This window comes from Ctenocephalides felis, unplaced genomic scaffold (genome assembly GCF_003426905.1).
Source record: "Ctenocephalides felis isolate EL2017-DRISC unplaced genomic scaffold, ASM342690v1 CF-g0.4_SCAFFOLD_03571, whole genome shotgun sequence".
NCBI classification, from domain to species: domain Eukaryota; kingdom Metazoa; phylum Arthropoda; class Insecta; order Siphonaptera; family Pulicidae; genus Ctenocephalides; species Ctenocephalides felis.
Window position 1 is genome coordinate 27,016,412 of NW_020539725.1, and position 26,218 is coordinate 27,042,629.

Genomic DNA, 26,218 nt, shown 5'->3' on the forward strand with positions numbered 1-26,218 from the left:
ACAAAAGATAAATCAAATAAATATTTTATTTGAATATTTTTATCTAACGTACAGGCACAATATATTATTAATATGAAAGAAGTGGTTTAGCATTAATGTTTCTTGATTACTTAACTTGGAACTTTTTAATTATATACATATATTTTTAAATTTTATTTCTCTAATTTAAATAGAATATTTGTTTTCAATTTTTTCGAAAATTTTGCAGATATATTTTACTTACAAAACTAATGTGGTATTTTTATTTTAATATCAAAGAACTGTTCATAAGAAATGTAAGAATCCGTACAAAACCAAGTTATCCATTGCACAATTTTTAATAAAATTTTATCATTTAGTATTGGACATCCCTGAATTTATTTCAACGATTATCAATCTGAGCAAACAGCTGTTCTCATTGGAAAATATAAAAGTGACTATTTGCACTACGCAGGACTTTCCTATGATCGATATCAACCACTCGCGACAACGAAAAAAAACAACTTTTTATGGTTGCTAACTGAAAATTCAAATTTATTGATCGAAATCTAATGATAGTATATCAGTCTTATTGATCATCAATAATATTTTATTTGAGAGAACATTAAGTCCTGTAATCAGATACAATTTTGCATAACAATTATACATAATAATAAATAATGCTCATAACCATAACTGACATTACTGAAGGATGACAGATATTTCAGAAAGATGTAAATTAAAATTTTTACTAAAACATCAATTATAATATTATAGTAAAATGTCAACAATTAACTTTAGTGATTGATGATTTTTTACTGTATTGACTTTACTAGTCAATCAGGATAGTAATTCTATTTCGATTAATTAACTACTACAAACAAATTTCTATAATTCATTCAAATTCTATTATTCATAGATAAGGATTATTATTCATATTATTATTAGTTATAAAGAAAGGTCTCGAAAAATCTTCACATGCAATTAATTAACTTTTATTTTAATCGATGATGTTTGACTGCAAGTAAATTTCTTGATCAATATCTGAAACCAATGAACTTGATACTCATCCATCATTTTCTGTTCAAAATTTGATACTCATCCAAATATTGTTTTATATATTTATTTATAACATTTTGAGAAAGCGTGGAAGAAAAATTAATTCTTTACCTGTTAATGAACTGTACAAAAAATAACTTGTCGGAATATTAGTCAACATAATATTAGACAACGTTAATGAAATTGGAAATTTTACTACTTCTACTATCCATCTATTGAATATATTTAAATTATTAAATTTGTAACAAAATAAATATGAGAAACTATCTACCAGATTTATATCTGATAAATTACAACAAATTTTGAATGTCTGTTCATGGATTAGGACTTTCTGAAAAAGCATAAACTAATCATATTTAAATATCTTAAACTCGATACAGTTTGAAAAATTTCAAAAACTATCAAATAGTTTTTAATAGTTCATTTGATATTTCAAATAGATTCATAAAAAACTAATAATAGTATCTAATTTTTGTGAATCAAAATTTTCCACTAATCTCAAGGAAAGGAAATTACCAATTGCTTCACAGTGTTCCAATTACTAAGATTTTAATTTGTAAGATAATTTGTGTCATTGAGTTATCAAATTTGTTTTGATTTTAATTAAATCTGATTATACTAAATTATCGATGACCAATTATGTGCATATTTATGAAATTATGACTAAAAATATTAATAGTGTTGCTGAAATCATTACGTTAAAGAAATCTTATCGAAGTTATCAAAATCAAAGTAAAAAATATTATTGTGATTTTGTTTTAAAAGTGATGATGCAAACTTTTATCTTTAATTTTTTAAGATTAGAAAGGTTTTTTGCTTATTTTCAGTTCCTACTTAGTTTTTATATCAACATGTATTTTTTGGGTACATTTGCACTTTGTATCGGAAATCGTCTTTGTAGACTTTCAAGGCTTTTTGGACATTTTGCACCACTGAGGTGGATGAATACAAAGGATTTTTTTTAGTAAAACTCTATATTCGGTACTAATATAAGATAAAATTTATTGTATTTATTGTTCCTTGCCATTATAAAATGCATTTGATATTTTATTATTTCAGCAGAACTCTTCGTCGAGCGCTTCTAGCAATTGATTTTAAGCGCTTTTTACTTTTTTATTTCATTAACGCCAACCTGCTATACATTTAAATAGTTACATAATTGTATACAATATCTTCAATATATAAACTTTAATAACTTTTTTACAAAATCAATCACATGGTATAGTATTTTTGATTAAAAATCGCTTACTTAATACTCGACACTCCAATATAATTATAATTAACCATGAAGCTGCAAGTTGAACTTCTAAAATTTCATTAGATCCATCATCTAAAAATTAGATTTATCGACGGGGAAAACCTTCTTGGGTTTTAACACATGGAATTAAACAACAAAAAATTTTACTAATTAAGAAATTAAAATATCAAATTGCTGCTCTGTATATTTATAAATATAAAAAGAGTTATATATTTTATATGTTTATGTGAGAGTTAAAATATTATATATATGCATATGTATAAAAAACATATTATATACATACACCAAGACGTATTAGAAACTATACGTTAATAAATAAAACACTTTTGTCATAGAAATTCAAACACGGCCATTTATCTCCTGATAGTGATGTCGTAAGAATTAAGGTGGCAGTTATACATCTTTTACCCTCTACTTTCAAATATTGTTGTTAAACCTATCCTAACTTTACTTGTTTTTGAGATATTGGCCCCGCTTTACCCTATTACAAATGAACAAGTTCATCGTAATAAGAACTAGTGGGGTGCATGGCATCTTGTCTTAAGACAAGACGGAACCCAAAACAATTTACACAAAAATGTGTACACATTATTAAAATCTCTATAAAATGACATTTTATCAACTAATTTTTATTGAGAGTCTATAACCGCTGGACCTGCCTTCCCAAAAATTTAATCAGTTCTTCATCTTGTCAATATAAGTGAAATGTTTTTTGAATTATTAAAATCGGACGCTCCGTTCTCTTAAAAACTGAGTTACCGTTTTTGGCACTTTTTGCCCCGTATCTTCGGAACGGATAGACCTGCCTTCGCCAAAAACTAATCAGCACGTCTCCTTATCAATACGAATTGAATATTTTTTAAATTATTTAAATCGGTTGATTGGTGTTTCCGAAATCGTCGACGAAAATTTGTATCCGCACACACACACGCACACACACATAAACACACAGATACATCCATTTTTTAAGGTATGCCAAAAATGTTCAGAAACCTTTGAAACGTAAAAATACATGAGTTTTCATTTTTCAGATTTTTTTGCGATTACTATAACTAACCCTACGGGAAGTTAAAATTTTTTTCTGCAAATCTAACTCACATTTCCATGAAATTTTAATTTAGCTCTATGAATAGTCTGCGATTCACGGGCATATGAATAAATTACACAGTGCTAAAATTGAAGTTAATTTTTGTGATTAATCACATTGTTGTCTGAATTTAATAGGTTAAGGCCCTCCAGTAAAGTTTATTCGCCTTTGAATGCTCTGAAAGATGGACAACCTATGGAAATTTTCAGTGTTTTACGTTGTACGACAATACGAAAGATAGAAATCGTTTTGTCGAAGTTAATGAAATGTAATGTGGGATTTCTTTTCGGGTTTGTCTAGAATCGCGTTCTTTGGCCTATGTTTATGCATGTATTTTTTGTTTAATTTAACTTCTAGGAAAATACGTCCCATAAAACCTGTGTTTAGCAATCTCGACTGCTCTGCTACTATAATTATTATACAATAGGAAAGAAACTCACTAGCCAGGTGATGCTATTAATATTGCAAAGATTATTGCTTTGAATCTAAATATTTCGAGCGGAATTTTTTTATTTAGGCATTCATTAATTATTCCGTTGATTTAGATGCATAATTAACAGCTTCTGATGTTTACGATATTTTTATTTCTTTGTTGTTGGTGTAGCATTATAATATTTGACGAAAAAGTTTTCACACCTTTTTCAATGCTAACAAGTTCATTCTTTTAATTTTTTTTAAATCATAGATCATTTTTCTATGCTTTTTCTTATTTTGATAACAATATTATGAACATTTCTTCTTTAATTTGCTTCAGATAAATTTTCAGTAATTATGATATAATTTTAAAAAAGCTTGTTTTCGTCAAAAAATTTGACTAGCTAATGCTATATTTTCTCGACGTTTTAAATCATTCTTGAACCCAAAATTGGAAAAAGAAAACTTTCAAAAAATTTAAAAGCCATTCTATATAACTTGATAAAGACACACGTTGATAAATGAAAAAAAATCGTTAGCATTTTCGCTAAAAATCCTGAACCGATTTTGAAAAAAACTGTTCGAAAGATATCAGTTGGGAATGAAGCAGATTAGTTTTGGTAAATTTTCACCAACCGGCTTCGTAAAAACATGTTGAAAAAAAATTTCTATTTTAACGCCTACAAAAAAAATTTTTAATTATAAAATTCATTAAATTTTGGATTTAGAATGATAGGTACTATTTGAAAAGTTACGGAATCACAATTCTTATTGCTTAAATTTATTAACTTTCCGTAGGGTAAGTTATAGTAATGGGCCGAAAATCGAAAATGAATATTTTTGCATATATTCACGTTTCAGAGGTTTCTGAACATTTTGGCATACCTCAGAGAAAATGGATATGTGTGTGTGTTGTTTTCGTCCACGTTTTCGGGCGCAAGGATCAACCGATTTGAATGGTTTAAAAAACATTCAATTTTTATTGATAGTTTTTGAGAGAATGGAGTATCTGATGTGAATGTCCGAAAAATATTCAATTTGTAAAGATTGGGAGAAGTACTGATTAGTTTTTGGCGAAGGTAGGTCCAGCCATTTTAAAGATACAGAGCTAAATATACAAAAAAAAATGTTGTTTTTTTCAAAAAAACTTTTTTTGTATATCGAAAATAATTCAGATTTCAATTTTAATTCTGGCTAAAGTTCTAAAGCTCAATAATATACTTTAAATAAATGATTTTAATTTTGTAATTCAGTTTATGCTACAGTATTTATAATAATCTATTTGAAAACAATTAATATTCCTCGAATATTTTGTTACGGTACGGGAAGTTCCAGCAATTTGCCTTAAAGCATGATGCCATACACCACTAGTAATCTTTTCATATCAAAAACTTCATTAACTTAAACTTAAAATCATATTAAATTTATGATTCAATTAATTTTTAATTAAAAACTGAAATTGGTTTTACGATGTGAGGAGGAGATTTTTCAATAATTAAAAGTTTATAATAGTTTTCTCTTTCTATGCTTCCTTATTATCTTCATATACAAACCGCAACCTGCAAATCTGCATTCTTTTTTATCTCTATCATATTATATTCATTTTAAGGTTTCCTCTAGAACACATTTTTGCAGGATGAGTCAAAATTAGATTTGTTTTTTTATCTAAATAATATCAAAGTTGTCTGTATTGAATATGTTTTAATAAAGATTTTAAAAAAATAGATGAAAAATACAAACATAAACATTTATTATTAGTTCGGAAGTTATAGAACTTTATCGCCATAGATAGGAAAATATAGTTTATAGCATTAGTTCGTTATAGAATATGATACATAATGATTAATTACACGTAGTAATTTTAAGGTTTTCTTTTTCAGAAATGATATATTAGTTAAAAACTGTATTTGTAGGTGATCATCAAATTGATAAACTTGAAACAATCTTTCACTACGTACTCTATATTTAAGAGATAATAATTATTAGTTCTCTTCTTGATATGTAAAAACAAACACTTTTTAAAATTAATTGATTTTATTTCAAATTATAACTTACATGATTGAGTATAGATATTTTACTCTGTACTTGTTGGCGGTTCAATCGTAACTGATCCTCCCGCTTAATAATAATTCGTTTTACCTGGTTCGACCCTTATTGTACACATAAGGGTTGATTTATAAAAGTTTTATATAAATGCTAGATTTGGTACTAACTTACAAACTCAAAGTTACAAACATATCTTAATAAAGATCTGATAGCATAAAATATTATAATAAATATATAATAGTTCTCAACAATATATTGAAGAGTTCTTGCAACAATCTACAATATTTTCTACGCATAATTGATTGAATATTGCATTTTTGATTAGTCAATTGAAAGTTTAAAGAACTGAAGAATAAAATAAGACCTTCATTGTCAAAACAACAATTTATAAATTTCAAATTCATTATATCAAGAATATAAGGTACAACTTTCAATGTTATTTTAATATTTTAAATCAATTTCACGTGGTCTGCGGTGACGAACGGATATGCAATTTTAAGAGTAAACGATAAAAACCCATTTTAAAATCATTTATTTGAGTTGTGGTTTCTACAAGTGCATGTCAGTTAATCTGTATGACACCAATATTTTCCAATTCGATCATAAATTCCAGTGAAATTCATTTCTGTTTAGACATTTGTAATGACAAAATCAAAAAAACATCCCCGTAGATAACTCAACGGTGAATCTGCAAATAAAATTAAATTGGAAATTGTGATTTTATAATTTTTTTAAATGAAGAGATTACTTATTTTAACCAACAATTTAATGAGCAATCAATTGTCGACTATTGTTATATTATTATATAAAGTAGTTCCAAATTTGGAAAATTAATTAGATCTATATAAACTTTACAATGTTCTCTATATGGTTTTTAGATACTGCAATACTTGAAGAAAACAGAAAACAAATCGTAACTGTATTTATTTACTTTTTATTATTATCTATTAAATTCATGCAAATGCAAAACTAGTCACCTGAAACTTTCCAAACCTCCTTTGCAAACTTAACGTATATTATTACAAGTAAAAATAGTAAATTTTCATATTAAAAGTCACATTCTTATTTTCAATTATATAGTTATATGAAGCAGTTTTGAAGTCTGTAATTTTTCGGTAAATTAGTAATTTATCATACTCAGCATGACGGTTGATAAATAATATTGATTTCATATAAAATATTATTCATAAAATTGTTAAAAGGACAATATTATTTGTTAAGTAAATTATAACATCTGAATGTTGTCAGAAGCGATTTCAAATTTAATTTATTATAAAAATATCAAAGGTCATGTTTTGGAAATTGTAGGGAGAGAACATCCATTCGAAAAATATAACAGATAATAATCATCATCGACGAAAAACGTCACAGCTATCTTAAAAGCTAGATTTTGCAATACTATTGGGTAAATTTGTAATACATCAGTATTGCTATTTACGTCAATAAAATGTCAGTGACATCGATATTATAAAATATAGTATATAAATATTTTTATAAATTAGAGTATGCTCTTTGTACTTTTATTATCAAATGGTAATAAAATAAGTGAAATTACAATTGATTGTTAATTCTTTATATTCAATTTCTGAGAAGATGAGCCCTTCAGTCTAAGCACCCATTATTATTTATTTACATCTATGGGTTCTACGTCCAAAATCATTTTGTGCCAAAAAAATTTTTTGGACTGCTTTGGCGTTAATATTGTTGAATAATATTATGTAAGCCCTATCTGTAGGCTTAGTAAATCAGTGGTTGGAGCTATGGGAGCAATGGGACTTTAATCAGAAGTTTTCTTGTAAATATAGTACAAAGTGAAAATAGCTCTTACCGGTATTTTGTGATATTTTCTATATATTGGTTTCAATGTGAAATGTTTATTAAATATTTTGAATACAATATTTCAATAACATTGATTTTTTCTCATGGTGATTCTCTATTACTCCATCTTCCATCAGAATATTATAACCAACCTTTTATTATTTATAAATCTGTTTTATAATGAAGATCTATAGTCTATATTAATAAATACCCTATAAATTCAATATCCCCCATGTATTTAAGCTTAGGTCATCTACATTTTCAACACTCATAGTAATCTCCTACCTTACTTATTTCATGACTTCAAATTTTCTTCTCTCTGGGTTGACATGCTTGCGGTCATGGCTTGGTTTTCCCGACTTATCATTATTTAAATACGTGCTTGAGAAAAAAATCTACTCATTTATATTATTTACGTAAGACTCACAACAATTTTCTTGTCCATACTATATGATCACCTATTTTAATTGTACGTGTCAAAGACAATCCGCGAAATAATGTGTATGTCACATTTGAATACTTGTCAATTTTGCATATTATTCACTTAATCTTCAAAGTATTATTGACAAAAACTAGTTTTGCTGAATTGCAATTTGTTTAATTAAAACAATTACTATACAATCTTGAATATCAAACATAAATTATTCTAAGCAATTGCTCAGCGTGTTGATTTTTTGTAGTTGCGTACTGAATTTCATTAAATTTATATTGCCTTTTATAATGCGATTTTTGTGATGCAATTTGCAAAGCGAAGATGAAATGTTCTTGGTAAAAATATAATAGATGGAAAATCCTAAAAACAATTTTGTTGCGAAGGATTTGTTATGATGGATGATTTATTTGGACACAGATCAAGTTTTGCCTTAAGGCATGTTGCATAAAGTACTTGATTTTTGTATTATTTCATTAAATTTGATAAAAACTTTATAATTCAAGCACTTGTCGTAGGCCATAATATGTTAATATGCTTCTTAAAGCCCTTTATTCTATCATCATGAACAATTTTATCAAAATTACCAAAAAAAAATCAACAACTAATTACAAAAATACAATCCTACAGATCTTTACCAAATGCAAATCAGCACGATTCTGAACTGATGTCTTTGAAACTTTTCAGGACTTTTGGACGAATAATATATCATTCCGCTTATTCTAAAGAATCATCTATCTAATCAACACGAGTTCTTATCAAATGGATGGTAAAATTTTAAAATCAGTGTAGCCGTTTCTAAAAAATCTTAAACTTTGGCTGACATACGCACACATGCCACTGCTACTTTTAATCTTGGTATCAGACGTTTCAGAATGACTAGAAACGTCAAGAAAATATAAAATTTCAAAGCTGAGTTTAAGTCGCGCGTTTCGTGCAACCTGATATCAAGTAGTAATGATATCCATTTTTACATGAAAATATAGAGGAAAATTATATTTTCGAATGAATATTGCCTTTTCGGCAATTCATGCAAAAAGCTTAAAAATTATCACAATATTAAAAATATATCATAAATAGGATATGACAACCATTGGGTAAAAGTCACCAGTGAAAATAGTCATCAATCACGCCAAGAAATCATCATCATGTTGCTTAGAAAATACAAAAAATTGTGAGTTCTGTTTAAGAGTATGCAAAAAATATTAACAATTGAAAACATTTTTTATTAATAATTTATAATATAAAGATTACATTTTTTTCCTTTATCAATAATTCATAAATAAGAGTCTTTGTAGTATAAAGTTTATGTGTTCGTATATGTCATTAATCATCATTCTCATATTTGACTATACAGACATTGAGGCGTCGTTACCACAAAATTATTTTCATAATATGATAAGAATTAAGTACTCTGATAATAAATATGGGTTATATACTCACAAGTACAAAATCAGACACTTAAAATTGCCCTCTTATACAATATGCACAAATATAGCGTTTCAAAATACTTGAATACATGCAAAAGTGTATTTGGCTATTGGAAATTTATGATACATCATATATATTATTAATAATATTTCACTCAAGAGGCAGTAAACATATCAAACTATCACATGATTTATTTGTTTGTCATCGTTGCTATTGAGTAATTATTTATATATATATATATATATATATATATATATATATATATATATATATTGATAGAAAAGTGAACCACTTCTTGTCTGGGATTGTGATGAAATATGGTGGAGCAGTCGACAGCCAAAACAAAGTTTCTCAAAATATTATAACTTCAAAAATATCCATAAAATTAACATAGGGTTCTAATATTTTCAGGAGTTCTGTTTTACTATCAACTCTTTAACCATGTAAAGTTTCATCCAGAAGAGTAATCCTCTGGTTCTCTTTCTGGAAAATTATTCAATTGATATACATATTAAGAATACAATATTTTCAATTCAAAGTCTGTGACCAAAAAATTGAAGCTCATTGAAAGAAATATTAATTTCTACAAAAAATGGTATTAAATAAATTATTATTATGGGTGATTTCTTAAACTTTATATAAAAATAAACAATTGTAAATACTTAAAACATCAGATATGTTTCTTGATGTAACTATTATGTTTGGACTACTTATAATGGTCATACTTGATATTTTCAAGTAATTTTATATAAACAGTAGTGTTGTCTTGTTTGTCGACCAATTGTAGATAAATAAAATATAAATCCAACGTCTGCAACAATAATAATCTTTGAAAGACAATTATTTCAGAAGTTCTATTTACAATAAATATGGGCATTCTCTATATTTTCTATACATATATTGAGTTTTGTATAGGTGTAATTTAACGCGAGGTATAAAAATAATAGCTACGGTTTTATAATTACGTTTTTGTTAGAATAGACATAACATAAAATTATAAAATCAACAATGTCTTAATTATTTTTATGCGTTGCTCATTATTTCGAACAAAGCCTTGTGCCTACTCATGTTGCTAGTCATAATTTATAATTTTCAACTCTTTACACTTTCGGTCAACACAGTTCAAAGAGGCGGCGTCGCCAAAATAAAAAACTCCGGAATAATTTGCACAATAAAATGAACAGCGCACAAAAAAATAGTATACGATTTTTTATGGACAGATGAAACAAAGCCGTGCCTTGACTCCGACGGAAAAACCCAAAATGCCGACTCGACCTGAATACATTGTATTAAAAAAATACATGAAACTCGGCGTAGGAGCTCCTACAAACAAATTGTTTCCCATGTCACATATGATCTAATGGCTAAAATATTTAATGTTTGTAGATAACATTAAATATTTGGTTTAAACTATTTTGTATGAGAACATTTTTTTAAATTTTACAACATTACTTACAAATGTTACAAATTTGCTCTCAGCTATTTTACTATCTGAACGCTATTTGAATTTCGTTATTGTTATTGATAATTAATTTTCATCATAATAAACTGGGTATCGTGGTGCAGCTTAGTAGAGCTTAATAGAGCTTTTAGCTTTGCAACCACAAGGTTTACGGTTCATGTTGCGTGCAACCTGTTATCCAGATTTCCTTGCAAATATAAATCCAACATATGTTTTCAAGTAAAAACAGCCTCTCCTAGCATTTTAATTTTAAGTAAGGTCAATATTAACAATTTGTAGTATATGAGAAATATAATTACAAAAAGAAAAAGCAACCATTCTGTTGTGTTGCCTTCTAATAGCCATATATAAAAACTAACAAAACAATTATTAAATGCCTTCAAGAAAAAAAAGACTGTAATATGCCCATAGGATTGAAAAATATTAAATAAATCTATAATTTCGAAAGAAATATAAACCAATAATATTAAGCAAAACAATAAGATTATAATTGAGAAAGTTAATACTTTAATATATTTAAAAGCATTATTTTCTAATATTGTCTATTCTCATGGGGAAGATTGCTTCCCAAGACGAACTTTATTGTCAATCAAATAAGCTATCGGCCACAAATTTATCAATCTAATAAAAAACGTTCGATCCAAATTCCGACATGTACTTTTTCATCAATCTTCTTGAATTTAAAATATGGTTTAAAACGGTTGAATCAATCATTGAACTTTAGAATAGATTAACAAATACAATAGACTATTTGAGCTCATATGATACTCAGCACCGAAAGTTAATAGCATGTCAAGAGTCTCAAATTGATCCTGTGGCCATTTATTACACTAATTGTAGATTCAAATGAAATGCAGATTATTCTTTTTTACCAGTATCCCAATTTACCATAATCTACCTCGCTGGCGGTTCTGAAAATAAGTTTTTCAAACGGTGCATCTTTTGAATTATTATTGGTTTTGCACACGGTTGTGTCTTCCATTTAATCTATCAAATAAATTTAAAACCTAAACTGTTAAACAACTTCATATTTTTAGTTATTCAGGAGCACTATTGCTTGAATTTCGCTTCTCTATTCAAATAATATAGACAATTTTTTTATATTTTTTTGAGAACAACAAATAGAACCTAAAAATTTCATGAGTTATTGTGATGATACTTTGACATTTCTTACCCATACGACACAAATGCGAGTCAGGGGTGACCTGGGGTTCCTTGGGTCACCCTGGCGGGCATAGTTTAGATCGAGAATAGTTCGGCTAGAGGTCAAAATTCGGCACGCACGATGAAAATAGTTTGATCATAGATCAAAATTTGGCATATGGGTTGATTTATGTCAGAAAGTCAATATTCGTTTTATTTGTATTTGATATTTTTTCTAATTGGAATTAATATAACAGTACTGACATATTTTTAACCGAGTATACCAATGCTTGGAAAGGCTATTTTCACTTGGAAAATATTTTAATCAATTGAAATTGTAGATCACTATTGCTTGAAGTCAGTTTATTGAACCTAGGACTTTGTGATGAGATTTTTTGGATATTGATCGTGTTTCAGAACTTCTCAAAACTCCTAAAGTTTCAAGAGTTTTAACAAAATTTAAATTTGCGATAAGTTTTAGATAATTTTACCAAAGAACAATGTTGAAGTTCTTAGTTTTTTTAAAACTTTTAAACGTAGGTAAATAGTTTGGTACCCATAAAAAGAATAAAAAAAGCATTTTTAATTCATCTAAAATTTGTTTAATTTTTTTTTTTTGGTTATTAAATTGTTGAAGATATGTATTCAGTATAAAGAATTCCTGCTGAAACAATTGTCGTGATTGCGCATTTTCTTAATCATTCACGTATTTCCTCAAATATTTAAAACATTTTGAAAGTTTCCTGTTTGAATAAAACGAATATTGGAACGATTATTGGGTTTTTACCCAGTATAACATGATGCTATGCTTTTGAATAGTATAAAGACCCGAGTTGAGTGGAATTTCCGTAGATTCTTTATGACTATCATCAGACTGTACAGAAGGATCACGTTAGATGCAAGATTGAAGAACATTAGATCATCATATGTATGTGTAATATATACGTATATATTTCTTACATTTTTATGATACTTATTAACCTGAACCTTTTATGAATTTGTATTATATAAAAATAAATTGATCCAAGAATGTCTCTTCATACGGCATATTATTAAGTTTTTTTTTTATTTTGATGTTGTGAAATCGTTTAGTAAAAAAATATGTCAACTGTAAAAACCACATAGTTGGGTTTATTTCTTGATACTATTTAATTTAATATCTCTCACTTCACACACAGCACAAGTGCGAGTCAGGTGCGACCTGGGGTAGGACTCCTGAGCTCGATCGGTGAACCTCGCATCATCCCACATACCTGTATTTTGGTCAATCTTCGCACCATAATGTGCACAACGTCTCAGCCCTGATCCTTCGCCGGGTCAACTATGGGTCGAGGATAGTTCGATTGTAGGTCAAAATTTGGCATATGCGTTGAAAATAGGTCGATTGTAGGTGAAAAACTGAGGCAAATGGGTTAAGAATTGATCGATCAAAGGTCATATTCCGGAGCATATGGGTTGAGAGTAGTTTGATTATAGGTCAAAAACTAACGCTTATGGGTTGAGAATAGTTCGATCATAGGTCAAAAAATGCGGTATATTGGCTAATAATTGTTTGATTATTAAAAAATAAAAATTAATTAAAATATCGAATGAATTAAAAAATCTAAGACCAAAAATATTGGATTAGTTAAAAATTCAATTTAAGATCAATCTTCGACAAACGACATATTAGTGAATTATTTAAAAAAGCGTAAAGATTAAGTTAATTACAGCTACTGTAGTAATATTTAACATGAAACATATTGAGATGTAGGGCGTATAAGAGTTTTTAATTTGCACCGAATATTCAGTTACTATTTTGGAGTTCGGCATATTTGGCACCTTTTTTGGTATTCGTGCCGCCCAGCACTAATATTGTTTGAGTTTTATCTTTAATGTCATAAAGAGCTTGCGATGGATCTGCATTTGGAAGTCTTTGGTTTACATAAAATGACATGAAGAAATGATTTCGTCATTGTATATATTAATTAGAACTTTAAGATTAAAAATATACACGCGAAGAACTCTTTTCTGAATATACCAAGGATACGTTATTGTTAAATGCACATATGTTTGTTATCATTCAACGATTACAAGCATGTGTTGTAAATATATTTAATAAAGTCATTCATTATATTCAATCTAAGCATGTCTAAATAAAGAGATATCATAGGCTCTTTGACGCAAAAAATGCAGGCGATATTTTTAGTCAGTTTTTATTCATTTTATTATAATTATCTTTTGTAATACATAAGTAATGATATTGTGTTTATAAATGAAAATATTAAATGTTTGTTAAAGAAATAATTGGAAAACAATCGTAAAAAATCGCTTTTTTTGTATCGCTGTCATCGTTTGCAAGTCATGACATGTTATTTAAAGGTATTCGGCCGAATAGTATAAATGGTGATAAATTTTTCAAATAAAGAAAGAGTAATCGAATAGTCGTTGCACGTCTAGGTATAAATCTTAAATAAACATGTAGTGAGTTTAGTAATTAAACAACTGCAAATAGAAGTTTAGAACGAGTTTAGACGCTAAGAATTTGCCGAATAGTTGCCGAATATTCGGTATTCGGTCTCTGAAATATGCCAAATATTCGGTATTGGGTATTTTGCCGAATATACTATTCGTTGCAAGTCTAGAAATAATATTTCCACTTTGTAAATCTATTAAGAGAAGACCCTGTTCATTTTTTCACTTTTTTCTGCTTTTCAGCATTTACAATATAAATTTTACATTGTTTCACGATATTTACACCCATTTTACACCGTTCAAATCCCTTTTGAAATAGTTCGATGCAATCATAGATAAATAAACATAAATGGATACAACTATAGAGAGACCTTAACGACCAAACGACCATAGATAAGTAAGCATACGACCTAACGTCTTAACGCTTAACGAAAATAATCGTGTGCGTTGGTATCACTGCATAACAATGTGTATGTACACCATATGTACACCATAGATAAACACTTTAGTATCGGTTAACGGTATGAATGTCAAAATTGCAAAAACTGTAAAATAAATCCGATTTAATATAACATTTTATGATACTTTAATTAGTACTGGATAGTTAAGCTTTATGTTTTGGTCACGCAACTACGATAAGCCACTGCCACAAAAGTGTATGCTGGAAAATAATATGCTAATGTATGGATGTAAACTTCAGCGGGTTTTATTATAATTAAATGCTAATATTTTTATATGGTAATAGATTTTTTAATACAATATTTTAAAGCATATTCAGAATGGCCAACGAAACTTTAAGTGCTCGTTCTGAAAATATTCTAAATATAATGCTAGCTACTGACAATCATTTGGGTTATAATGAAAAAGATTCCCATCGAGGTGATACACATATAACAATGTATAGTAAAATGATGAATCACATATGAAATGTTTATATTACTTTTAGGCAATGATAGCTTTGTGGCATTTGAAGAAATTCTTCAGTTGGCTTTAGAACATGATGTCGATTTGATTTTACTAAGCGGCGATTTGTTTCATGATGCCAGACCAAGTTCTCATTGTTTGTTACAATGCATGAAATTATTAAGAAAATATACTTTTGGAGACAAACCCATAAGTGTACAATTTCTAAGTGAAAATGAGTTCCATGAATCTATAATAAATAAAGTAAATTACGAAGACCCTAACATTAATGTTTCCATACCTGTTTTTTCAATTCATGGCAACCATGACGATCCAACTGGGTATAAGCATGTTAGTTCCTTAGATTTATTATCATGCAATGGTCTTGTGAATTATTTTGGCAAATCTCCATCTTTAACCAAAGTTTCTATAGAGCCTTTAATAATGCGTAAAGGTGAAACAAAAGTTGCTTTATATGGCCTTAGTCACATCAAAGATGAAAGATTGGCTAGGTTATTTGCTGATCAAGCTGTAACTATGGTGGCAGATGATGATACAGAGGAATATTTTAATATACTATCAATACATCAGAATAGAGCAAACAGAGGTTTAAAAAAATATGTACCTGAAGAAGTCTTGCCAGAGTTTTTAGATTTAATAGTATGGGGTCATGAGCATGAATGTAGAATTGAACCTGAATTTAACACATTGCGTTCTTTTTATGTAACTCAACCAGGTAGTTCTGTTGCAACTTCCTTAGCACAAGGTGAATCTATACAAAAGAAAGTGGCTATATTGAGAATTCATAAAAAGGAATTCAAAATTGAACCCTTAGTATTAAAAACTGTACGGCCATTTGTATTCTGTGATATTAACTTACAAGATTTAGAAGATGAGATAGATCTGAAAGGACCTGAAGCACAACAAAATGTACAAGAATACATTAAATCAAAAATAGAATACTTAATTGAAGATTCTAAATTACAATTGTCAGGTCATCCCAAGCAACCAACTTTGCCTTTGATTAGATTGCGTGTGACATATTTTGATGAGCGGCAAGTTTTTAACACAATACGTTTCGGTCAACAGTTTATGGAACAAGTTGCTAATCCTACTGATATGGTAATTTTGAAAAAATTCAAAGCAAAGCATGAAAACTTATTGAAAACTGACTTAGATAGAAATATTTTTGAAGAGGCAGCATATGCTGAATTACAGAACACGCAAACACGTGTAGAAGATATAGTGGAAAGATATTATTTAGAAATGGGAGATAATAAAGAAGTAATTGGTATGTCTATCAAAGCCATGGGTGAAGCTGTTGCTCAATTAATTGATAAAGATGATGATTATGCTATACACGAACTTATACAACATCAAGAAAATGCTTTGATGAATCATTTGAAAAAGACTTACCCCCCAGAGGAAGAAATTGAAGATAGTATTCGATCATTTTCTGCAAACATAAAACAAACTGAGGAAGAAGCTTTAGTTATGTTAAAGAAAAGGTTAAAAATTAGTCAGACACCTAAAAGAAGTGCTGATATTATGGCATCGAGTGATGAAGAAAGAGATGATAATAATGATACTGCAGATAAATCAACTTTACCTGCTAGAGGTAGAGGTTCAAGAGGTGGTAAAATGATGGCGACTTCCAGATCTTCGGCTGCATCTAAAGGACAATTAAATATATCAGTAAATACTTCAACTTCATCAGCATCAACAACTGCAAGAGGAAGAGGCAGAGGTTCAAGAGGTAGAGGTGCTACAAAATCCATACTTTCTAGTCAACAACAACCCACAATTTCGACAGTATTTAAAACTAGCACAGCCAGCAGAAAAAAGCCCATTATGTATAATAATTCAGATTCAGAATAATAATACATTCTTATATGCTCATGAATTTTTGTTTGTTAATTGTTGCTTTTAATATTTACAATGTTAAATTTGTAATTTTTAATTAAAATTTTGCTACTACTTAATAGTAATTTGATTTGAGATAGAACTGATCTTGTACCATGATTATCTTCTCCGTAACAGGTCGATTGATATCATTATATATAAACACAAATTTAAATACTAAAAAAAATTTAAATAGATGTGCTATGATATGTATGATAATGATAATTATGCAGACACTCATTCAAGTACATTAACTACTCAATGATTAAAATAGTGAATCTATTGTATGAATGTAAATAAATTTTCATATAATAGTATTCTATTGTTTTGTTATGAATAAGTAAATAAATCAAATTTTTATTCAATTGTTAATGAATTAAATTTCATTTTCAAAGCGCCATTTAATTAACTTGAATTATAAATTATTCTTTTCTTTATATTAAAACTACGTAAATAACAATATGCATGTATTTATAAAAATTACTATGTAAACATTCTCAAAATATACAAAACATCGAACAGAAAATTTACTTAGTAAGAACTCATTATCATCTACATTTTTTACTTATAAAAACTTAACCAATACCTAATCAATAAATTATATAAATAAATATTAATAATTAGTCACAAAATTATATGTTGAAGAATTCCTTGTTGTATTAGAGATTCACATTGTGCTCTTGGCAAAAAATGTTGACTATTTTTTCTTAGGAATATTACTTCTCCATCTTCTAATTCAAACTTTCCATAGTCGACTAGGCAGCGTACTTCTATGTAAAGTGTTTTTGGGGGCTTCAGATCTTGCATTATATTGAGCCCTATGCCATCACCTATAGATCTCATATATGTAGCCAATGACTTAGAATAATTATTAAACCACTGGATTTCAGGTTCACATAAATTGGCTTTCACATCTTGTGGGAGAATTGGACCAAATTCCCATCTCATTGTTCTAATTCTGCGAAGTCTATTATATAAATAGGCTAACAAGCAACGTTTATTTCTTTCCAGAGATGTATGTCTGATGAGAATTGCCGACCAACCAGTTAATGATGTAGTATTGCTTTAATTATAAAGATAATCATGAATTACATACATGATTGCATTCAAGATAACTTAAATTATTTTGGTTATTTTAGAAGTGCTGAAGAAATATGAACATCGACATTGACATTGGGCATTTTGTGTGTCCGTAAAAATAATCTAGATTTGAAATAAAATAAATATTAAAATATATTCGGAACTCTGTAAATATTTATAGTAAGACCTATATGTACAAGATAATTCAATCAATCAGCATTATTTTGAAATGTGAAAAGTGATATTCTATTCAATTAACTTACGCCTCTTTTTGATTATCTTCATAGAGTAAAGCCATTTCTTTCAAAACTTGGCGAATTAAATCATCCTGCAAGAATTTATCGTTTAGTAACAATAATATCTAATTATTATAAACTTTTATTAACCTGAACTAAATAAGATTGGATTTTACTGTAAGAAAATATTTAAAAAAACAACAATCAATATTGTACAAAATATTTCTATTAAGATATTTGAGAACAATTTTTCTAAATAAACAAAATTATTTGTAGTAAGAACAAATTATATATTCTACATACATTGAAAGGTGGCATAGTATCAGGACATCTTTCTAATTCCTTAATTAATTCAAAGGATTTTTCTGAAAACATATTGAGTTAATTGGAATATAAAACAAAACACATAACCTCAATAACTCAAATTTGATTTACGAATACTCTTTGACAAAAATTTATTTAATCTTTGTATACTAATAACAAGAGAGCGGATGGCAATATTGTAAAACATTTCAGTGTTCTGATACATGCAAATTAGAGGTGGGTCGTTGACGGTTTTGCCGTCAACGAAACGAAACGGTTATCGGGGTTTCGTCAACTAGTTAAATAACTAGTTATTTTTCAACTATAGTTATTTTTAACGATTCAACGCTGGCAACGTTAAGAAACTGATAGTTGAAATAACTGTTCCATTGAAAGTTGGTAATATGAAGTTTGTTCTTATAAAAGTCAAGTTGACGTTGGAATTGATGAATAAAAAGAAATAAATGTGAATTGTCACATTTATTACACACACACACACACACACACACATATATATATATATATATATATATATATATATATATATATATATAATAAATAAAGGTTTAATTTAAAAAACTTAAATATTTTCATTACAGCAAAGCCATATACTAAAACATCGAATTTACATGTTATATAAAAATAGCAATATGAAAATGTATAGTTATATAAAATGTTATGAAAAATAAAAAATCAATTTTCAGGTTTAGTTTAAAAAAATTATTACAAGACAAATGCTATGAGATTTTTATGAAAAATATTAACCATCGAAAACTATAATAAATGTAACTGATTTTCTAAAATTAAACGATTTGGCGCGTGTTACAAGTTTCTTTTAAGATGTACATGTACATTTGCAATATTATAAAAGCAGTAACCTAACAATAAGCGATTTTCATAGTATTAGTTGATCCTTTCCGACGCAGGTACCTGCCTACGTTCGTTTTCGACAACGAACGAATTCCTATATCGTTGAAAAAACTAACTGGCCGCCATGTTTTCAACTGCTTCGAAACCAGTTGATTTTCAACTAGTTATTTCGTTGCGACGAAACGGTTAGTTAGTTAACGAAGAAGAAACGGTTGAAAATAACCGTTCGTTGATTCAACGCCCATCACTAATGCAAATATAACTTTTGAAGTAATAATTTAATATCATTGCATATTAAATTCACATCATGGTATTATTAGCACAATTAAAAAATATTATTATTTCAAATTAAATGCAAATAATGTATTTGTCTAAGTATAGATAAAAGAATAGTATATGTGTCTATATAGTAAATGTAAGCTATAGCTAGGATTAAACATAAATTTTGCATTTTCGAATAGTTTATAAATAGAATCCGTATTACGTGGTCAGCGTTGTTAATTATAAATTGAATTAAAAGGAAATAAATATGATTTTGCTTAATAAAAATGAAATACTATGTTGTTACTTAAGTTTTTAAGTTACTTAAGTATAAAAAGTTTAAACACCTTAAAGGCTTAAATTTTATCTATGTTTTCTTATAACATCGTAATGTCAAATCCAGTGAAATCCCATTGAATTAAATTCAGATTATTTGAAATGATTCGCGATTACCCGGACAGCCAACCGCGACCAATTAATATGTACAGGTAACCAGGTAACCCCTGCATAACACGGTACTCCTATAACACAGATTTGCTCTAACACGGTTTAAGAGTTGATAAAATTAGTAAAAGCGCAGTACAATAGTGCAAAAATGCGAAGAAACTAATGCATAACATAATTAATTTGATACTTATTATTTGAGCGCGTACGTTCTATAAAAAAAATTCTAGACTAATCCGAACAATTAGTTAATTAGTCTTAAACAAAGATTCTCTTTATAAAATGAACACAAAATTATATTAATGAATATATGGTATGGCATATGGTAATTATATAAATATCTTTTCGCTAAAAACAAGCTAATTGTTTTTGAAACAAATAATGCACGAATATTTTGCAAAAAAAAATCTTGTTGAATAGCACTAACCATTTAATTACTTCTTTAAAAAAAATAATATATATATTTATATATATATATATATATATATATATATAACTATTATAAAATCTTGATATGCATGTTCTTTTGAATTTTTGGACCGTAACCCCTCTTTTTGTACTAGTTCTTTGTCCCGTATAACACGGATTCGCATAACACGCTAGTATTTTGGAACGTAACTAACATAGATAAGTAACTAACGTGTTATATGACAAACTATTTTTTGACCAATTTTTTCGGCAATTTCGGAAATAATCTAATTATGTCTAATCAGTTGAGTTATCGGGAGTTATCCTCGAATCGTAAAATGCATGCAACTCTTATTAAGGCAAAATTCGAGTTCAAAATGATTCGAATATAGCATTTGATTTTTATTTATGGATATTTGGTTTTAAAGCATGGGAGCAGGGGGCAGGGCTTCGATTTCTTTGCACAAAAATATTAGATTAAAATTTCGATTACTCACACCTACCTAGATATCATACTAAAAGTTTTATACCAACATAAAAATAAATCTTATCTCTGGTGTTGGTCATTGTTGACGTTTTATAAAAACTGTCATGTTGAAAACATTGCAAAAGTGGCATTTATTGCGAACGTGATGCAGTCAAAATAATAAATAAACATCTAGTTAAATTAACTGTGTGTGATGTATTTTATACTACTTCAAATATATATAGTGCAAAAGGTTTTATCATAAACATGAAGTTGTATTTAATTTTTATTCTATGAGATTTTTATAAGCTATTTTTGATTAGATATCCGCTTATTCTTTACTGTGTTATTAATTATAAAAATGGAGCAGATTTATTATATTCAGAAGAAACAAAAAAAGGGATTTATGTCGAATTCAGATGTAATAACTAAAAATCCAACTCTGTGTTGTTTATCTAGTGGAAATATTTTGGCATTCACAACAATAACAGAACTAGATGATAATTCCTCTGGAACTTGGGGATCTCATGTCTATGTTTGCGATATTAATACCCCATGGTTCAGTCACAAAGTTTATTCTTCTAAATATCACATAACAGCCCTAGAATGGGATATTCCTGGAAGTTTGTTATTAGTTGCAGATTCTGCTGGCAATGTAAATATATATTGTTCCAAAAATAATCTTCTAAATGAATGGACAATGCAATACACTGTACAATTTCCTGGAGAACACATCATTAAAGCTGCATTTTTTCATAATGGACGCAAGGTCGGTCTGAGTCAGGAGAAAAAAGATCAGATATTGTACTCAGAAAAGTTTCAGCACATAAGGTTTGCACCAAGTGTTAAGAAATTCGGTTCTGTACCAGCTGAAGGCGCAATTATAGTTTCAATCACAGGTATGTTGGGTGCATTATTAATTCCATCAGATTTTAGTCAGTTGCAATCTATACAAAATGTCAGTTCCAATGCAAATACTCAGCATAATAGTACTGAGAAACAACCACCTTATTTAGTTCCTACAGCATGTGAGAGCCTAGGGCCTACCAGAGCTCATATTAAAACAGTAGATATATGTTATGGAAAGAATGGTCATTTTCTAATAGCTGTTTCAAGTGGAACTGTGTCATTACCAATACAATGTTATAGGGTATCTATTAAGAAAATAGAAGAGAAAGTATCAATAACATCTCAGGCCTTACCTAGTTTTTTCCTACGGGATAGCATTATAAAAGATACTAATACTTTTACAGTTGTTAAACTATGTTGGGTATCAAGAGAAGATGCAGATTCTCTTATTGTTGCATCATCTAACAGTGCAGGATGTCTAATAGAAGTATGGGGACTTCTTGAGAAGTCACAAAACATTCATAAAGTATTTCAGAGTAATAAAGGTTTAAATGATGTTTATAAAACAGTTTTGTGGCAACATCAAGCACAATATCGTAGTTCAGCGCAAATTGTTTCAATTACCACAAACAAGTTACAAATTAATCCTACATCAAATGCGCCTAATTATATAATGGTGGGATTTAAAGATAACACTATTCACTGTTTATATCGAGATAGTTTGAAGCCTGTGTCAAGTATTTCATTGAATCAGGCTTTTAGGAGACTTGATGAACCGCCTGGCAAAATGCAAAAGTTGGAGCCAACTTTATCACATATCGATATGTCTTGGCTAGGCAACGTTATGATAGCTATAGATACTGAGGGTCACATATATTTATACAGAATAATGCCACTCAATGAGCCTGGCAATACAATGTCCGTGTATTATGCTACAACATTGTTAGAATATTGTATAACAACTGGGTTTGACTGGTTGGATTTACTTCTATGCCTTAAAACATCAAGCATAGATGCTATTTGTGACAGATTATCGGATATTTTTAATAGGCAACCTGCATGTGTTCAACAATATCATTATGTCCAGCATCTTTGTGTAAAAACTAGTTTATATAGATTGACTATGATGGGTCAATCTAAAGCTCAAGATTTGTCAAATCTTTTGATGGTACATTCTATTTCTACGGCTTTTAAAAGTTTATTACGACCATCTGATATAAATGCTCATGAGAAAGGCCCTGCAGAAAAACTGGCCCATGAAATATCAGAAAATAATACTACAGACGTTGATAAAGTTCTAATTCACCTTGATCCTAAAATGTTCACTGTGGAACCAAGCACTTTGCAGTCCCTACAAAGTATCATACAATGGGTAGCAGATTTGTCTTTGAATATTTTAGCAAGGGTACCAGAAACTCGAAGTCATAATAATATGAGAAGCACAGGATATGACATATCAAAAGATATGAAAGCATTAACTATGTTGCAAGAATTAATAGTTATTATAAGAATCTGGGGAGTCTTGATTCCAAACTGTCTTCCTACATTTACTTCTTCACAAACAAGTATAGAAATAGTACCATTGATATTTAAATTATTAACCAAATTAAGCCAAAATCCTTTGGAACCAGATGATGCTTTAATAGATGACTGTTGCTTATTGCCAAGTCAAGTTCTCATACCACAGATGCAACAAGCTTATCCACAAATTTGTATAGCATCACCTGCTCTAGTTTATCAGAATTTCCCAATACAATTAGAGTATGGAGTAGAGCCAGAAGGTTTATTATTTACTCCTGAAGTAAATACTGTAGAAGGAGATGTTTATAGTGATCGGTGTGTGGATTCTATAAGACATTTACATTTAGGTAAAAATCCTATGTCTATAAAAAAATGCACTAGGTGCAATGCAAGCAGTAGCATTATTCCTGGTGCAAGATCAACAGCTATGAAATCCTGGGAGCAGAGGTGGAGCAAAAGTTGTTGTTGTGGGGGCTATTGGTCAGTTAATAATCCAGTCTGATTATAATTATAAACTATTCTCAGTACATTAAGTTTTTGGTGAAAACATTATTATATAGAGAAATATTTATTATGTTTATATAAAGTATACATCTGTATATAAACTATAAATCTTTTCAATTATAACATAACTATTTGAATTGACTAAATATATGAGGAAAAATAACATATATTTTTGTATAGATTTGTATTGGGATGATGGATGATATTTGTCCTTCAACTTATTTTTTTGTTTTTGTTTTAGGGTAAGATTAAATTCATTTTTAATCAAATTTCGGCTTCAGATATACATTGGAAATAATAATTAACTTCCCATAGGGCATGTTATAGTAATCGCAAAAAAATCGAAAATGAAAATTTTATATATATCTTTACGTTTCAAAGGTTTCTGAACATTTTGGCATACCTTAGAAAAAATTGATGTATGTGTGTGTGGGTGTATGTGTGTTTTTTTTTTTGTATAGTGAAGCAAATGCCTTTATGCATCCTAGACTGGTGTTCTGTCTGGGTATGTCGGACTCAATACCGCTCTGGTATAATACCAACTAAAACCTCCGCTTTGCCTTTGCCTCTGGTCCACACGGAAACCGCCGTTAGGCATTACCTCGTGGGGGAGGATCTAGAATGTTATAATTCTTCACTTGATTTTATACTCATCTTTTAAATGGGCGAAGTCCCATTCGTCCTTTCTCTTTCCATAGAGCGCAGGTCAATTAGTACCTCTCTCGCAAATCTGTCTATCGCGTTCCAAGCAGCTTCACTTGTCATCATCACTTCTCAATGTCTCAATGTCTCTTCCACATCGTCCCATACAGCACCAAATCGCGGGCACACGAAGAACACATGCTCAGCGTCTTCGATTTCGATTTCGGCAATCCGGCGAGCTATCGTGCTTGAAGCGATGTAGGTAGGCTCGAAAACAGCCGTGCCCAGATAGCATTTGCGTAGTATAATAATTTACTTCTCCATGCTTGCGACTTAGCCAGAGTTTGATGTTAGGAATGACACGATGCATCCATCTGCCCTTCACTGGGACATCCCACAGTTGCTGCCATCGGTCAATCGGGTGTATGTGTTGTGTGTGTGTGTGTGCGAATACAAAATTTCGTCGACGATTTCGGGAACACGTGACTGATTCCAAGACGTGCTGATTAGTTTTTTGCACAGGCAGGTCTAGCTGTTCCGAAGATACGGGGCAAAAAGTGCCAAAAACAGTAACACGTTTTTAAGAGAAAGGAGCGTCCGATTTTAATAATTCAAAAAACATTTTACTTGTATTGATAAGATGAAGAACTAATTAAATTTTTAGGAAGCGGCCTAGCGGTTTCGGAGATCTAGTAACAAGAGTAAAAAAAATGCCATTATGAGGTCAAAAATGATCATTAGACATATGCACATCAAATTATCAGATATTTTATGGAGATTTTAATAAAGTGTATCAATTTTGTTTACATTTCTACTTCGATAATGCGTCTCTATGCAGCTAAAGCAGTGCGATTGCTTTGAAAAAAAGTTCAAAATTTCCAAAATATTTCGAACTAAAAAAAAAACATTTTTTTCAAAAATTAAAAATTTCTCAAAAATTATTTTTTTCAAAGTTTAAAACATATTTAATCTTTTTTAAAAAATTTAATTTTTAGTACGGGAAGTTCCAGCAATTTGCCTTAAGGCAAGATGCCATACACCACGTGGTACTAGTACTAGTTTTATATTATAATAAGCATTAAAAAAATATGAATGAGTGTGTAACTGCAACGTATATTTATGTATTTTCTAATAGCAAAAAGTAAGATTAAATGTTTGTATTAATAAGTGCCAGTGGTGTTGTCGAGCCGGAACGCGTTCCGGCAAAAAAAGATTAAAATAAATCGTTACATACAGAAAATGATTTAATAAGTAAATTTTATAAATTAC

The 26,218-nt window shown here is 29.1% G+C and overlaps 3 protein-coding genes across 5 annotated transcripts in view; 2 read left to right on the forward strand and 1 right to left on the reverse strand.

Annotated features, from left to right (window-relative positions):
• LOC113384924 (double-strand break repair protein MRE11) overlaps nucleotides 1-17,369 on the forward strand; it is an 84,841-nt gene extending 67,472 nt beyond the window's left edge. The window contains exons 1-3 of one of the 3 annotated variants that reach the window (XM_026622702.1): nucleotides 15,090-15,439; nucleotides 15,507-17,099; nucleotides 17,199-17,369. In XM_026622702.1, the coding sequence (XP_026478487.1) occupies nucleotides 15,340-15,439; nucleotides 15,507-17,099; nucleotides 17,199-17,341 (1,836 nt within the window). In that variant the 5' untranslated portion in view covers nucleotides 15,090-15,339 and the 3' untranslated portion in view covers nucleotides 17,342-17,369. Of the gene's footprint in view, nucleotides 1-15,089; nucleotides 15,440-15,506 lie in introns of those variants that run through there. The other 2 variants (XM_026622700.1, XM_026622701.1) reach the window with 2 other exon arrangements.
• Nucleotides 17,370-17,989: 620 nt separating this feature from the next.
• On the reverse strand, nucleotides 17,990-19,116 carry LOC113385378 (DNA replication complex GINS protein PSF1-like). Its single transcript, XM_026623223.1, has 3 exons — nucleotides 18,985-19,116; nucleotides 18,709-18,773; nucleotides 17,990-18,428 (listed from the first exon to the last, which is right to left on the reverse strand). Exons 1-3 carry the CDS (start codon nucleotides 19,054-19,056, stop codon nucleotides 17,990-17,992), a joined length of 576 nt encoding a protein of 191 aa, XP_026479008.1. The 5' UTR covers nucleotides 19,057-19,116.
• Nucleotides 19,117-21,601: 2,485 nt separating this feature from the next.
• Nucleotides 21,602-24,455, forward strand: LOC113384620 (mediator of RNA polymerase II transcription subunit 16). The gene has a single exon (XM_026622367.1). It carries the CDS (start codon nucleotides 21,795-21,797, stop codon nucleotides 24,303-24,305), a length of 2,511 nt encoding a protein of 836 aa, XP_026478152.1. The 5' UTR covers nucleotides 21,602-21,794; the 3' UTR covers nucleotides 24,306-24,455.
• Nucleotides 24,456-26,218: the final 1,763 nt, after the last annotated feature.

Excerpts from the sequence above, each read along its gene's own strand:
- LOC113385378 (XM_026623223.1), bottom strand. The coding sequence starts at position 19,056 with ATGTTTTCAGAAAAATCCTTTGAATTAATTAAGGAATTAGAAAGATGT. Across the intron at positions 18,774-18,984 it reads ATACTATGCCACCTTTCAAT|GATGATTTAATTCGCCAAGT; the intron begins GTATGTAGAATA and ends AAATTCTTGCAG. Across the intron at positions 18,429-18,708 it reads GAAGATAATCAAAAAGAGGC|CAATACTACATCATTAACTG; the intron begins GTAAGTTAATTG and ends TTATAATTAAAG.
- LOC113384620 (XM_026622367.1), top strand. The coding sequence starts at position 21,795 with ATGGAGCAGATTTATTATATTCAGAAGAAACAAAAAAAGGGATTTATG.